General features: G+C 44.4%; 1 protein-coding gene across 6 annotated transcripts in view; it reads right to left on the bottom strand.

The window, feature by feature from the left end:
- The window catches only part of UNK (unk zinc finger), a 49,573-nt gene extending 35,071 nt beyond the window's left edge, over nucleotides 1-14,502 (bottom strand). For all 6 annotated transcript variants that reach the window (XM_057398178.1, XM_057398180.1, XM_057398182.1 and 3 more), the window contains exon 1: nucleotides 14,329-14,502. In XM_057398178.1, the coding sequence (XP_057254161.1) occupies nucleotides 14,329-14,426 (98 nt within the window). In that variant the 5' untranslated portion in view covers nucleotides 14,427-14,502. The remainder of the gene's footprint in view (nucleotides 1-14,328) is intronic.
- Nucleotides 14,503-15,323: the final 821 nt, after the last annotated feature.

Genomic DNA, 15,323 nt, shown 5'->3' with positions numbered 1-15,323 from the left:
AGCTTTACTTCTGTGGCTCTGTGGCAGCTTTACTTCTGTGGCTCTGGTCAACCCATGGGCTCAAGCAGCTCGTACTAGAGAACACTGGGATCCTGCCACATCCCAGGGCTGTACATGTCCTGCCAAACCTGACAGGAGCCACACACACAGTGGCATGAGCTCAATTCAGGAAAACGCCCTGGTAATGCACAAAGACAGCTGAGCTCCAAATTCCTCATTAAAAGCCTTACCCAAAACTCCCTGGAAGTGCTGGAAGACGCATGCTGATGCCAAGAGAGAAATCTCTGCTCTGTAACAGAAGGATCAGGAAGATCGGGGAGAGGAGCAATACCAAGGAGAATGGAAACAAAAGAATTAAAACCAACTTCTCCAAACCCTCATTGCTTCTGTAATGCAAAGCCAGGTCCCCCTTCACTTTTGACACCTCCTGCACTATTTGCAGCCTTCAGGTAGGCCCCGAGGCAAGCTTCTCTCCTTTGCAGCCCTCCTCACTCCTCCCAGGTAATCCCCTTCCTGCCAAAACCACTCTTGGGCCCAAAGAGAGCACGGAAGCTCACTGACAGGATCTGAACCTCCTGCAGCAGACAGAAAACCACTAGATAATTGTTTGGCTAATCCAGAGTAAGGCACTGCTTGCAAATGTAGGACAACAGTGAGATCTGTCACCTGGATTTCCCATACACATGGGGGTGTGTTTAAACCATGAAACTGCTACAGCACCCTTAGTGAAGGCCTGCATTAGGCAAGTGGTACCACTGCTGTGTCTGGTGTTACCTCGGTGCAAACCACAGACACCTACAGCAGCAGGCACATCCCGCTCAAAGTGCTGGCCATGGGGCTCCATCTCTGCAGCTTCTTGGTCACAAGAAACTGACCCAGAGAAGTGGCCCAGGCCAGACTGTGACAGCACAGGCTCTGATTGTTTCTGCAAAGCCCAGCCTAACGTGGACACTTCATTTCGCTACGAGTACTAATACTAGAAATTACTAGTTCAAGGCTGTGTAACAATTCTTAGTAGTAGGCACTGTCCATAACAGCCCACAGAGACAAATCTAACACAGAAATCTACAAATACAGCGTTTGGTTCTGTGTTTTTTATTTTAAACCAAGGTTTAAGGTCCTGATAAGATTTCAAGGATCAAGAAGAAAATGCTCTTCTGCTACTACCATTCATATCTTAGTCCCACCTGCCTCCTCACAGTGCAAGATCACACTGACAAAGACACAATTTCACCAGCACAGTACTACATGGGAATGCTGGGGACATCTGTTGGCATTTTTTTATCAGTTCTGTCCTGCTGTTTCAGACTACCCAAGGCCATAGACCTCTTTGTATGGTTTCAGGTGATCCCAGTTCACCTCACACTCTTCCTGAAAAGCATAGCCTGAATGACAGAGGTCACTGCTCGACAGCTGTGCATTAGCTTTCCTGTGCTGGAAGCTCCTGCTGGCACCGATCTCTACCAACAGCAGCACAGAGAAAGTTATCCTAATTCGGTTTAGAAACCAACAAACAAAAAAAATTAAGGAATTTAGAAAATCACCATCCTAGCTCTCAAGTTTATACTAATGGTTTGAGTGAACACAGATAAGATTATCTGAATCAGGTAGGGCTTACCCAACAGACTGCCCAAAAAGGAGGCAGCAGTGCAAAACCCAGGAGAAAATACCTAACTCTAAGCACAAACGTTTCTATTTCAATAAGCTTCACCTATAGAAATTATTTCCAAAACTCCTATTTGATTCGTAAGCTTGAAGAGCCACTTCAATTCAAGAGGAAAAGAGCTGTCCATTTTAAATCAGCTCTCTAATTCATTTCACCCTCATAAAATTTTATTGCAGAAGATGGTATCAGACACACTTTACATAAGAAACTCATGACTCAATTCTTTTCTTTTACTGAACTGTGGTATTCCAATTGAAATGAGTCAGTAGTGCATGACAGAAGCTACTTATTCCAACAGGATACTCAATAAAAATCCTACTAATGCTCTTTTCATTTAACATAGCATTATTGATAATGAAACCCCATGATATGCAGCTCTGACATTGCTCAGGAGGAGTTTTTGCTCTTAGGGCAAAGATGACATGGAATCAAAAGAGGAATATTTAGAAAAAAAAAAAGGGGGGGGGGGGGTAAAGAACAGGGTCATTCAAAAATAATTTGGAGTAAGCATACCAGCATTCTCAGGATGTGTCACAAAACGCTGGCATTTCAAAGCTCTCTGACAGGGAACATAGTCTTCAACTCCCAAGATTTCTTAGGTTTGGAGAGCACAAGAATGAAACAACCAATCTAACTTCACAGGAGTTGTAGTTTCTTGTTCCCAGGGGTAGGCACAAAGCAACCAAATCCCTCAACTTACAGCCATAAGCTACTGACAGCCTGGTTTACAGCCTGCCGAAACCTCTACAAGGAAATGTTCAGCATCCTTCTGGTAAAAGCTGTAGTTAAGACAAGTCTCTTTTAATAAACAATATTTTTCATTTGCTGGCAGATGTAATTGAATACTGAAACAGAGTCTCACATGAATGAATGCTGAATATCAAACAATAACAAACACCCTTAGCAGCAGTCTTAAAGGATTTCATCATGATTTCAGGAGAAGTTCTGAACAGGTTTCAGGTACTGTGCCTCACCACTACTGGATACGTCCCCTTTTGCCATATTTCATGGTATTTTCCTAAATAACCTCACAGACCTGACCAAACCCTCAGACTTCACACCAAGGCTTTTTCATATGCCATGCATCACTTGACACAAAACACAAACATCTCTCTCTGTATATCTCAACAACTATCAGACTATCTGCCTTTCCATACCCTCAACAGCCAGGTACAGTTCTGCAAACCTTGAAAAGATCAGAAAGCATTTAAATCTCAAAGAAAAATACATAGATCACTTCATAAAAACCAAAGGCTGACTGTGAACATGGGAAAGAAGAAAAGGATGAGGAAAAAGTTTCAGTTAGCTCACATCTGTCAAGAAGACAGACTTCACATGCCCCAATGTTTTCTCTATCATCTAAATAAATTGAACCATCAACTGCAAAAAGGTCACACAGCAGACAGCACCATGTGATTTTAAAGCTGTTCCATTTCCCCTTCTCCATTAGAGCTTGACAATAATGTCAGTCTAAGGGCAAACAAAGAAAGTGAGTTACAGAGACTCATTAGGGATGCATGGAGTTGGGCTTGTTTGGCTGCAGAGGGGGTTTCTGGGTTTGTGTTTAGTGGGTTTTTTTGTTGATTTTTTTTTAAGAGTTCACATAACTCATTGACCAAAATGTCAACTGTTCACATCCATAGCCCATGACTCCCCCACTTTTCACTACAGAAATAGGCAGGCATCATTCACAAGTTCTCTTTTTCACAGAATTATAGAATGGTTTGGGTTGGAAGGGATGCTAAAGCTCATTCAGTTCCAACCCCTGCCACGGGCAGGGACACCTTCCACTAGAGCAGCTTGCTCCAAGCCCTGTCCAACCTGGCCTTGAACACTGCCAGGGATGGGGCAGCCACAGCTTCTCTGGGCAACCTGTGCCAGTGCCTCACCCTCTTCTTCTTAAGACCTCTACCCCCTCTGTCAGTTTAAAAACATTCCCCTTGGCTATCCCTACAGCCCCTTGTCCCAAGCCCCTCTCCAGGTTTCCTGCAGCCCCTTCAGGCACTGGAGCTGCTCTAAGGTCTCCCCTTAAGGAGCCTTCCCTTCTGTAGGCTGAACCAGCCCAGCTCCCTCAGCCTGGCTCCAGAGCAGAGCTGCTCCAGCCCTCGCAGTATCCTTGTGGCCTCCTCTGGACTCACTGAAGCAGGTCCTAGGCATCTGATCAATTTAGCAAGTAAAGCTGAGCTGAATGCTTCCAAATAAATGCTACTGCAGAAGCTAAAATACAAACTGCTAGATTACAAAAAATGAATGATAACACACAAGAGTCATATCCAACAGGAACCTGATCACTACGGTAACTCTGGTTTTGTATTGCAAAGGAGATCATGGCGTGGATAATGCATCCAATTCAATTCAGCAAAAAGGAAAGAACTACACATAGCCACTACTTCATAGATAACTTTCAGTGACTGTAAAAGTTCATGCTAAAAATAACACATGTTGGCAACTATCAGAAATGATCAGGACATTTTTCAATTAGAAGAAAAATGTCAGACATAAACAGCTGTGTCTTGTCTACACCACAGTAAGAAAAAACACAGCGAGACACTACAGCATAGTGCCAGCCCATCACAGGAAGACAGCCTTGCACCAGCTTCAGGCAAAACATGGTTTCCACAAATACAGCAAAAATGGCTTTGAGATAAATACGATATTGTAGCTAAGTAGCTCAGCGATGCGGTCTTGATAAGGAAAGAAAAATCAAGGCTTTCAGCTTGGAGTTAATAAAATGAATATTTATCACATTTGTAAACAGCCAGTTCCACTGAGCTCCAGCCTGCAGGGGTCAGGCGAAAGGTGGCTGGTCAGAATTCCCTTGAGCTGTGCATCCCTGGGGTTAGGCATGCCACGATTTGTATCATTCAAACCTGAGGAATAAACCGATTTCAGTCACTTTCCTGGCGGTGTGCTCTTTGGAAAGCACAACCTTATTGTGTCAGTGGACCATGAAATGCACATGGCCAAGCCATACCAACAAAACCCATTTTAAACACAAGTGTTTATTTACACAGAGCTTTCACCTTTTTAATTAAAACACTCCAAGCACAGGCATATGCAAACATTTCACTGCACTACATTTCAGAGATGTTTCTTAAAAGCCATTCAGCAAGATCCAGAACTCCGCATAAAGCCCCAAGTTTACATTTAGATTTCCTTGAGTTTGATCTTTTTTGTCCCCCTCCCAAATTAACTGGCCATGAATATGTATTACGTGACATGACCTCAAAATTAACCAAGTATTTAGACAGTTCATGCAATGTTTTAAATAGAAAGCCATTTTCCCCCAAGTTTAAAGGTCATATTTTCAATTTGACACTACTCGTTTATGCAAACACCTAAAGCACACCTTCCTGGTTTCAAACATGGGTCACTCCCAGCTGGGCCAACCCTCATCACTCCCTGGGCTGATTTTGGCTCTACAAACTATTCAGCCACTATTAATCCTCCCATACAGCACCTGTGTAAGTGCTAAGTGTAAGAAAACAGAATTATAAGGAAATAATTATTTTTCAGTAAAATTCAGGTGGAGCTTACTGCATCCAGACAGCTGCACACAGGTTTATACCTGGTTTAATTGCCAGTACAATATATCAGCATGTGTTTAAATATGAGCACTTAAATATTTTACTGCTAATGACTTTGCAGAAACATCTATCCCCGGACCTGTCTATTATGGTCAGCTTATGTCCAGTTAAATTTTTCTGATTTATATTAACTGGATTGGATAGATGGTGCTTTTCTATCCTTGTATTAGTGCCTGTGGCCTCAGACACATGGAGAAAGTCTGCAGGAAGGTGGAATTTGAGTAGAGTTAAACATGCGTTGGGTTTGCTGCACTAGACTACAATGAATCAAGGTCTGATTAACATGCTGATGTCCTGGCCTGTAAAAATTAATGTTCCAGCTTCCAGTTAAGTTCTCCATGCTGTACTTCTCTCCCCACCAATTCAATCACTAACAAAGCCCTCACAGGACCAGCAACTGTAGAAGCAGTAGTAAAGGCTGTGAAAAGAGCTGGGCTGTTTTAAAACTTGTGTCACTCACTCTGCTAGTCCCTACAACAAAACAAAATATCCCACATGCAAGAATTTGTAAAGGCTAATTCAGAAAAAATATTATTTCCATACAAGACACTACATAGCTGAGGCTTTCAGTTACAGATTTTTATGAGCATTTTTAGGCAGCTGACCCTTAACATCTTGTCTTACAAGAGGTGCTTCAGAAATAGAGCACAGTAGCCCTCCTTCTCCTGGCCACACCAAGAACCTTCATGATTTAACAAACAGCTCATTGCTAAATTGCAGCCTCATTCTCACAACAGTTTCAAGACAGTGCATGAACTGTATGAAGGTCTTATACTTACACTGGACCAATACCAGAAAACCAAAAGTTCATAAGAAGGGGCAGGTCTATAGTGCTCTTATCCAGACCAAGCTATATTTGAAAACAAAATGGCATCTGCTTCTTCTCAGGTGAAATGCCAACTAGACTTACAGCAGCCTCTTTGGAAAGTCTTACATTTGTGAACAGATGTTTTCTGTTGTGAATTTGAAATAAAACACAGTGATTATCTAATGAGCATGAACCTGCCTCCCATAACACACGTGCCAGCACAAAGATAAAAGCCAGCTCTTACTAGTTGATTTTGAAAAATTAACGTTAGCTATTCATTTGATTTTCTTTTCTAGTCAGCACTCACATCCGACTTTATCTGTGGCTGCTACAGCCCTGCAGGCTTTCTTGACACTCCATAAGGCAGGCACCCCTCAGAATAAAAAGTCTATGCACACAGACTGGTCCAAAGAAGCACCACTACATGTCCAACATCAGACCATGTGTGAGACAGGGACCCTGACAACTGGGTGTATGCCAGCTCTCCACCACAGGGAATGCAGTCAGATCCCAGGCTATACCATAGCTTCTCATCTTTCATTTTGACTAATCAATCCCTGAATAAATCTGGTGGCACTCTGAAGATATAATATATGTGCAAGCCATTTTATTTGTTGTTGCTGTGAAGCTGCATGACTGCCCTGGGGCATCAGCTGGTTTTATCTCTGCTATGATGGTGAATATTTAAGTGTTATTAAGGAAAGCTCACAGTCTATTGAAAATTAGAGGAGAAAAATCACCTCTGAGCATATTGGGTGTGGACTGACAACTTCTTTTTGAACTGTGGTGACATGCTGAAGACAAAGGATAGCAAGTAAAACAATACTCACTTTAATTATGATTTTTGCAGATATTAATCAGATATAGTTTGAAGAATCTACTTCCCATAGGTGCATGACTGCTTATTAATCTGAAGAAATTCTAGACATGCAATGATAAAAAGCAATCCAACCTTAATTTCTTAACTGTATTTAGCAGTGCCACCATTCTTACTAAGCCAGTATGCTCTACTGAAATGTATTTGCAATTTCTGACCAACAGATAGCTAGGGATGGCCCTGGATTTTTCCTGCCCAACCAGAAACTCGGTATAACCCTCCCTTCTGCCACTGTTCTGACAACTATATCCAATTAAATGTCTCTGAGTTTTAACAAGAGGTATGAACCAGACCAGTATCAAGCATTTCAGTGAACTAGCACTATTATTGCCATCACTGCATTTTAGTACTTAAAATATTTCTTTCAAAGAAAACCCAGGACTTTTCTTGTCGTAACAATTTAGGTTTACCTAAAAGAACACTATTGCAGGGTGAGGGTGTATGAAGACAGCCTGCAACGAAGCCAAGAAGAGAAGAAATTGTATGTATTCATTTTAAGGGAACATTCATTCCAACTGATATTTCAAATGTCAAACTGGTATTAACTGCATCAAGCACTGATCAAAATACACAAGACATAGCTGAGAAAATTATCACAAGCATCTAAATTGGCTGTCATCACCAGGTGGAGTTTGAGAAAGTACAAGCCTTTAGCATCTCCTTACACACCCTTCTGGTGAGGAGGATTCGTAGTTTTGATTGCCCTGATACAAATGACAAACTCTCAATAAAGTAGAGGGGAAAAAAGATAGCTAAGAAATTCATTCATTTAGGACACAAGGGGAATTGCTGCCTGGTTGGCTGTGCATGTGCATAAGGCATAGCTTTCAGCTTTGTACCTGATCTGCAAGTGATGTGTTGAACATTACAAGAAGTTTACAGAGTATATAAAGACTTCATAAGATGGAAACTTCTGTGACTGTCTTACTCTCACAGTCCATGATTTTAACAAAATCTAATTTAAGGAGATTTTAAGGAGGAAACTGACATAATATTAAAAAAGCAACAACAATTAAAAAAATAAAAAAAAAATCTTAGACTCAGTTTAGACATCAGTGATTCCATGAGGGAAAGGGATGGACCACATAACTGGTAACTTCTCACCATCTCTTTTAGCCCTGTCTCTCATTTTCAAAAATATTTATAAAGTTTTTAAAAAGCAAGAAGTTAACAGAAGAACAAAACATGACCTCAGCATCCTCTGAAAAGGAACTTAGCTCCTGGGGTCCTGACAAGCAGGTTCTCACAAGCTTCAACGCTGCAATTTAAGACATTATTGCTTCAGTTCTTTATTTCGCTCCTGTCTTAGAAATCACAGCTCCAAACACAGGGCTAACAGAAGGGAAAGTTGACCTGCTCTCCAGCTGCCCCAGTTCACAGCCTGGTGTATTAATACAGTCTACCGGTGACAGCTGATGCCAATATGTCACACAATCAGCATGATTAATTTTGATGTCCTGACACATTCCTGCCACGTTGGTGTAGGGCAGAAACATCCTGCAAACAGCTAGGCAGAAATGCAATGGAAGATCTTCCAGAGGACATTGGTCAGACCCTTTGTAAAAGAAGACTGCACATTGGAGCTGCTCATAGAAGTTAGAAAAACCTATTCTGGTGTAAAGAAGAAATCTGAATGCAACAAAATGCTGAATTCCAACAGAATTTGCTCTAAAATAAAGCCAAACAATATTTAAATAATAATAATAATAATAAGGCAATACATAAATCTACAAAATGAGAAAATGTGTATACTGGGAAACTCAAAATTCCAAGGTTTTCTAAAAGTATTATTAATTTAATTTTGTATGCCATGCCACAAAAATTATCCTATATGATAATGTAAGCAATGTATAAGACTTAACATAGTCTTTTTTTTAATAGAAAAAAAAAATCAAAACAACCGTTTTCAAAGTTGGAAAAATTCTGCATAAGTGAGTCCTTCTCCTCTTTCACAGAATTTGTGATTTTTGAAATATCAACCATGGCTGGACCAAAGCTAATTCTGAAAATCTCAAAGCAGAACATAAAGCTTTTCATTCAGCAAAATATTTCTACGCCACTGATAGAGCAAATTCCTCGTCACTTCTGATGTCTAGAAGCATTCACTTATAAAGTGTAAACGTAGCAAGCAGCTCCAGCTCCACTGCAACACAAGGGAGGAAACCCTCGCTGCCTCCACATGCACAGTAACCAGCAAGACAGGGCAGTCCTGAGCTGATGGGGGCTCAACGACCCTCACAGCGGAGGCTTTTAACACTCCTCCTTTGATGACCATAGATAGCATCTAGAGCATTATTTTCCAGTGTACATACTGTGAAGGCAGCCCCTCCTGTTCACGCTCCAGTGCTTTATATTTCCAACTTCCTATAACAGTTTGTGGTGGGCATGTATTTAGTGAAGTTCACACTGCCTTAAAAATCAGCAATAAAAAACAGCTTATACTTCCCTCATAAGCTGACATTTACAGGTTGTGATGTAGACCACTGGCAAGTCTCTTGTTGAGAAGTATTGACTTTCTCTGCGCTTTACTAACAATCTCCAAACAGATCTGAAACCTAACAATGCATGGAGGTTTTTTTGTTGTTTGCTTTTTTGTTTGGTTTTGGTTTGATTTGTTGTTTAAACAACAGGGCTAGTTTCTATTTTTGTACCAGTCCTATCAGCTTATCGATCTAAGGGTTGTCATCAGTAAAACCAAAGCAGAATTAGGACAATGGTTTGTTAATCTAAGAGTCCTGGTGGTTTAAAAAGAAAAACAAAAGGTTTGTAAGAAGTGTTTTGAAACCCTAAATGTACTTGCTAAGTTGTGAAGACCACCCATATCAAGAATGTCAAAAGTATAACCTAACAGACTACTCAGACACTAAGGGCTCTAGAAGAGCAAATCCACTTACAGGAAAACAAAACAAAACAAAACAAACTCTGAAAACATGTTAGCTACCCATCTGGCTTTTGGTTTTCTTTTCACAGTCACTCTGCACATTTGAGATTGGATATGCTGTGTCTGCCCCGCTAGCAATAAGACACCGTCCACATATAAGGAGATAAGGATTACTCTCTACAAATGCCTCAAGGTGCATTTTTGTGTGCCATTGGTTTTGAGTAAGAATTTTAACATAAAGATTTTGAGATAAGTAAGACTTCATTGTAATCCAAGCCCAACTATTATCTTCCTGTTCTTATTTCTTCTTCCCCTATATTTCCATCACTGTCCTAATCAGTTTCTATTTAAGGCTGAGAAACCACCACACAAGGCACTACTCAAAAACATGCGGATACAAAACTGTCTTTGATTTAGCATAACTAAAGCATTGCACCAACCTGATTTTCATCCCCACTTAAGATGCCCTTCACTCAAGTGCACTAGCTCTTCTAACTCTGAATGGCTGGCATCTAAATGGTTGCAAGATAAAGCCTGGGTGTCAATGACCAGCTGTGGGGATGCAGTTCTAGCACTACACAGGTACTAACCCTTCAGGAATTTCCCACAATTCCTCCAATCATGTAAAAGGAAAGACAAGGGTTTTTTTTTGCATTTTATGCTGCAAAGGCATAACCACAAAGCTTATTTTGCTGTAGTACAAAGGATTTCCTCCTAGGCACCCTGGTCCAGCACTGGAGTGAGGGTATGTACAGCCTGCAGGGACACGGAAAACTGGAGTTTATTTACAGGATGGCTGCTCACATTCAAGATGGGCACACACAAGAGAATCACGTTTAGTAACAATGATCTGGGTTATGCCCAGCAAATCTTTGTCCCAGAGAGTTTATTACCTAAATCAGAGTATCTTCAATGCTGCTTTTGAGCACGTGTATTTTGCATGGACTAGAATGAAGGCACCCTTTGCTTTTTTATTAAATAGGTTGATTTCTCTTCACCTGAACATTTGCTTTTCTGCATAGTATTGAGCTGTTTGACTTCCTGGTGAATGCAGTGAACAAAGAACTGCCCAGCTTTCACCTACCTACATTCTGCCAGATCAATAAATACCCAAGCAGTGGATACACAATTAAAGACTCCAGCCTGACTGAAAACCAGTGAAGATGGCAACAGCCAAAAGGACAGACTACCAAAACAAAAGCATGCCACAGTACTCCGTATCTACAACTGCCAAGAGACTGAGGGCTTGCTTTCAGTTTCTCTGAACTCAGCCTCTACCCACATTTGCAGATAACACATCAGGGGTAGACTCATATAGAAAGAACCGTGTCAGCTAGAGCTAAGACACGGTGCAAAGTCAGTACTTAGTTGACGTTTGACAGAGTGTCCCCAAACCAAATCTATTTCCCACGACAAGCTACCAGCTCACCCCTGCAGAGCCCATCCCCGAAGCAGATCAAAGCTGCACTGGCCTCAGGTACGCAAGCAACAGCCTCAGCCCCTTGCTCTGAGGAGCACAGCGATCTCATCCCACTTACGGGACCACAGCGAACAAACTTCTGATGCAGCAACCCAGACAGAACATAACCGCAGCTGCTGAGCACTCCATTGCTTACTTGAGTTCTACTAACAGGATACGAGATCCCCAGATGAGGAACACACCATTCATAATTAAATAGCAAAGCCTGGCATATACCTGAGCGACTCAGCCTCCAGGAGAACCGAGCTGCCCGCTACAACTGCTATCAAGCACAATCAAAGGGTCTTTTTCTGAGCTCCTCTTCTGCTAACAAACACTGCAAAGGTCTGAGACAGCATCACTAATTCTATTCTCCCCCCCCCCGATTTTCTTTTGCTGCACATCTAGAACAGACACAAAGGCTTCCTGACAAGATCTAGAACTGCAGTTCAAAGTACCTAAAAATCTCATGAAAATAATACCAAGAGTTTAGAAATCAACACTCATTTGGAAAATTGAATGCTTCCTAACAAATACAACCAAAACTTCCTAACACAAGAGATCCCCAGCACCAGATTGCCCGTCCCCAGGGAACAGCAAAGTATGCAGATAATTAAGCTTACTTCAGTTTACAAGTTGTAACCTTCATGTCATTTTATGGAAACAAACTATATTTAAGGAATAAAAAGGAAGGAAATATTTACATTTTGACAACATACAACTTGTTCATATGAACAACCACCAAGTAAGTTCCCATATGTTATCAGAAGGAGGTTTACAATATGATGTGACCTAGTTTACAAATCCAAGGCTTTCAAAGTATGGCTTGCATCCCACTGTTAGCACTCTGCAGCCCCCAAAACGTCCCTCACTTATGGTTCTCCAGCTTCTCCACAACTGTTTTCACTGACATGCTATTAGCATCCATCTGAAACTACATAGGTTGCCCACTGGAAAGAAGCTAACAGCACCATCACCTTTGTTACACACTTTCGCTTTTTCCTCTTCTGTCCTTTTCAGCTACCTTGTCATGATCTTCCTTCTCCTCCTATTTCGCAAACTCCTTCTTTCACTGTTTCTTTCCTAACCTTTGATATCCTTGTTTCCATGGTCATGCTTAGCCATATTATCACCTTCACCTTCCTCTACCTAGTGTACTTACAATCCTGCTACAATCCCATCCCTTGCCACCTGGTTTTTTTCCTTCCTCGCTTTTGACTAATTGCTTTTCTGTTGTCCATGTCACTTCAGCTCCCAGGCAGGTCATGTTCCCTCTCTTACCACTGCAGCAACTGCCCTAGTGGACTCCTTCATGCCATTTCCTCCTATAACACTGTCAAACTTTGATTGCAGACACCACCAGAAAAAATGTAACCTGAGTCTGTGACAGAGGAGAGACTGAGATGAGCTCTTAGGCAGAAGTTCTTCCCTGTGAGGGTGCTGAGGCACTGGCACAGGGTGCCCAGAGAAGCTGTGGCTGCCCCATCCCTGGCAGTGTTCAAGACACGTTGAACACTGGGGCAAGCAAGCTGCTCTAGTGGAGGGTGTCCCTGCCCGTGGCAGGGGTTGGAGCTAGAGGAGCTTTAAGATTCCTTCCAACCCAAACCAGTCTGGGATTCTATCACTCGCCAGCTCCCTGAAGATCACAACAAGAACTTTATGATGGACGTAGAACCTAGAAGCCCTCATTCTGTCACAGACTCACTATTCTGGACAGCCTGAAGGAAGAGGATGTCATATAGCCTGTGATCCCTGCACTGGTTATACAGATAGATGCCTCTGAAGCTCTCCTTATTCCATAAGCTATAATGTGGAAACAGGGAAGAAATCCATCAGCAACTTTATGAAAACACAAACTAAAGCAACCCAAACTGCACTCAGAACCTGCCCTTCTCATTTTGGGTGGGGGCATCAACACCAGCAGGAGATACAGGTAATTTGTACATTTTTTCTGTATGTGGACAACACCCTAAAGCGATAAGGGAAGATAGCTTGGCACATGCATTTTGTTCATAAGGAACAGTCCCAAACTTTTTTCTTTTAAGGACAGGGAACACCTGACCTATTTCCACCCATGTCCATCACTAGCCCATCCTCACAAAGATGACACTCACTCCCAAACCACCCTCTATCCCTAGTGCAAAAGAAGAACCAAGCATCACCACCACTACTTCCAACCCAAAGAAGTATTTGCAAGCCAAGCACATTCAGCACAAGTTCCAGGAGGTCGTGCACCTCTAGTACAACGCAGTGAAATTCTGTTTTTTGTTTAGGGAAGACACATCCCAGGAACAAGCCTTCACGGAGGCACTATCTCCAGCAACAGAGGCAACACACACCAACTTGTGTTTCCTTCACCATAGAGTCACACAGAAGCAGTGTGAGGAAACGCGAGAACAGGACATGCACTTCCCAGGATTTTCATGTAATGTTCCCCACGGAGGACATTTCTCACAGGCATGTGAGGCGTGGAAGTATGCCCACCCTGGGGACGGATAAACTGGAGCCGTCCCTCACAGGGAGCGGGGCTCGGCCCCTGGGAGCCAAAGGGCAGCACCGGCCTTCTCACACTGCCCCCTCCCTCTGCAGACACCTGAGGACAACCCGGACTCCTCCGGGAACCGAGGGCCGGGGCAACGGCACGAGGATACGCAAACCCCAACACCCCTTAATGCCCGGCACCTCCACACCCGAGAAAACACCCGCGTGGGCCGGGAGAAAGTGCCACTACCACGGCGTGCGGGTAGCGGTCAAGGGGGCGGCGGCGGCGGGGCCGGCCTGCGATGGCGGCCACAGGGGCCGGGCCCCCACGAGCCCGAGGTCGGGCCGAGCTGCCGGAGCCCCGGAGCGTCACCCGCGGGGGGAGGGGGAACCGCTCAACCCGCGCCCCGCCCCGCCCCTCCCCCCCCCCTCGCCGGCCGGTTGGGGCCGGTTCCAGCCGGTGCCGCGCGGGCTGTCGGCGGGTCTCCGTGCGCGCGTGCCGCACGCCGCCCGCTGACGTCAGGCGCGTGTTGGCGCGCGGGCGGGCGGCGGGGAGCTCCGCTACGTACGTGTAGTGCTGCGGCTTCTCGGGCTGCGCCTGCAGCGCGCTAGCGGCGCTCGCCGGGCCGGCCGCGGCGGGGCCGCTCGCCACCGGGCCCTTGGACATGCCTCCGGCCTTCCGCCGCCGCCGAGCAGACCTTTATTATTCACTCTGCGCGGTCCGCACGGAGGGCGCCGCGCGCAGGCGCAAGGGACTTGTGGTCTGAGGGCATGCCCCCCAGCGGTGGGGCAGGATCGCGCTCTTTGTGAGGCTCCATCAGCAGGACTGTCCCCAAGGAGCGGCCACCGAGCCCCGGGACAGCACCGAGCGCCAGCACGGCCCTCCCAGCCCAGCGCCTCCAGGCAGGCATGAAAGGCTGTGGAGGAGGCTGGGGAATTATTTGTGGCAAGTGGCCTCACTTCCTTCCTTCCCCTACCACAGGGACTGAGTGTGGACCGGGAGTGCGGTGTCCCAGCCAAAGGGTTATTTTAGTGTTGACTTCTCTCGTTGCTCCACGGCCTTCCCCACCCACTGGACAACACCGGCCAGGAAGTGCCCAGTCCCGAGGAGAAGGAAGAGAAGGAGGAGGGGGACCCAACGAGCTGTGTGGAGAACCTACCTCTGAGTAGGTGACACCAAAGACCCCTGGCTGCTGTGTCATCAGAAGATCGCACAGGGTCTCTGCCCTCCCCCAGGAGAAAATCCCCCCACCCTGAAGGAGGAAGGTCTGCGGAAGCGGCTGAATTCCCATGCAAAGAGCTTCCTCCATAAATTAACTTCTCTCCTGAGGGAGGAAATGATACGAGTTTCTTTTAATAGGACTTTGATCTCTTGGGCTTCACACAGAACCAGTTCCCTCGCTGGAATCCTCTAGCTGTGTGGTAAAGGGCAACAAGGGTTTCTAAGGCAAACACCTCTTTTTAACTCCACTAGCATGCACGGGGTGAACAATGTTAATAATAAACTTCCATCTGCGTGCTGCCTGTGCAGCTGGTTTGGGGGGGGGGGGGAAATAACTTTTTT

Source organism: Pezoporus wallicus, unplaced genomic scaffold (assembly GCF_028554395.1).
Source record: "Pezoporus wallicus isolate ANWC-B61680 ecotype Strahan unplaced genomic scaffold, APGP_CSIRO_Pwel_v1 contig_7956, whole genome shotgun sequence".
NCBI lineage: Eukaryota > Metazoa > Chordata > Aves > Psittaciformes > Psittacidae > Pezoporus > Pezoporus wallicus.
Note: the sequence above shows the minus strand (reverse complement) of the source record. Positions and strands in the feature narration are given on the sequence as shown.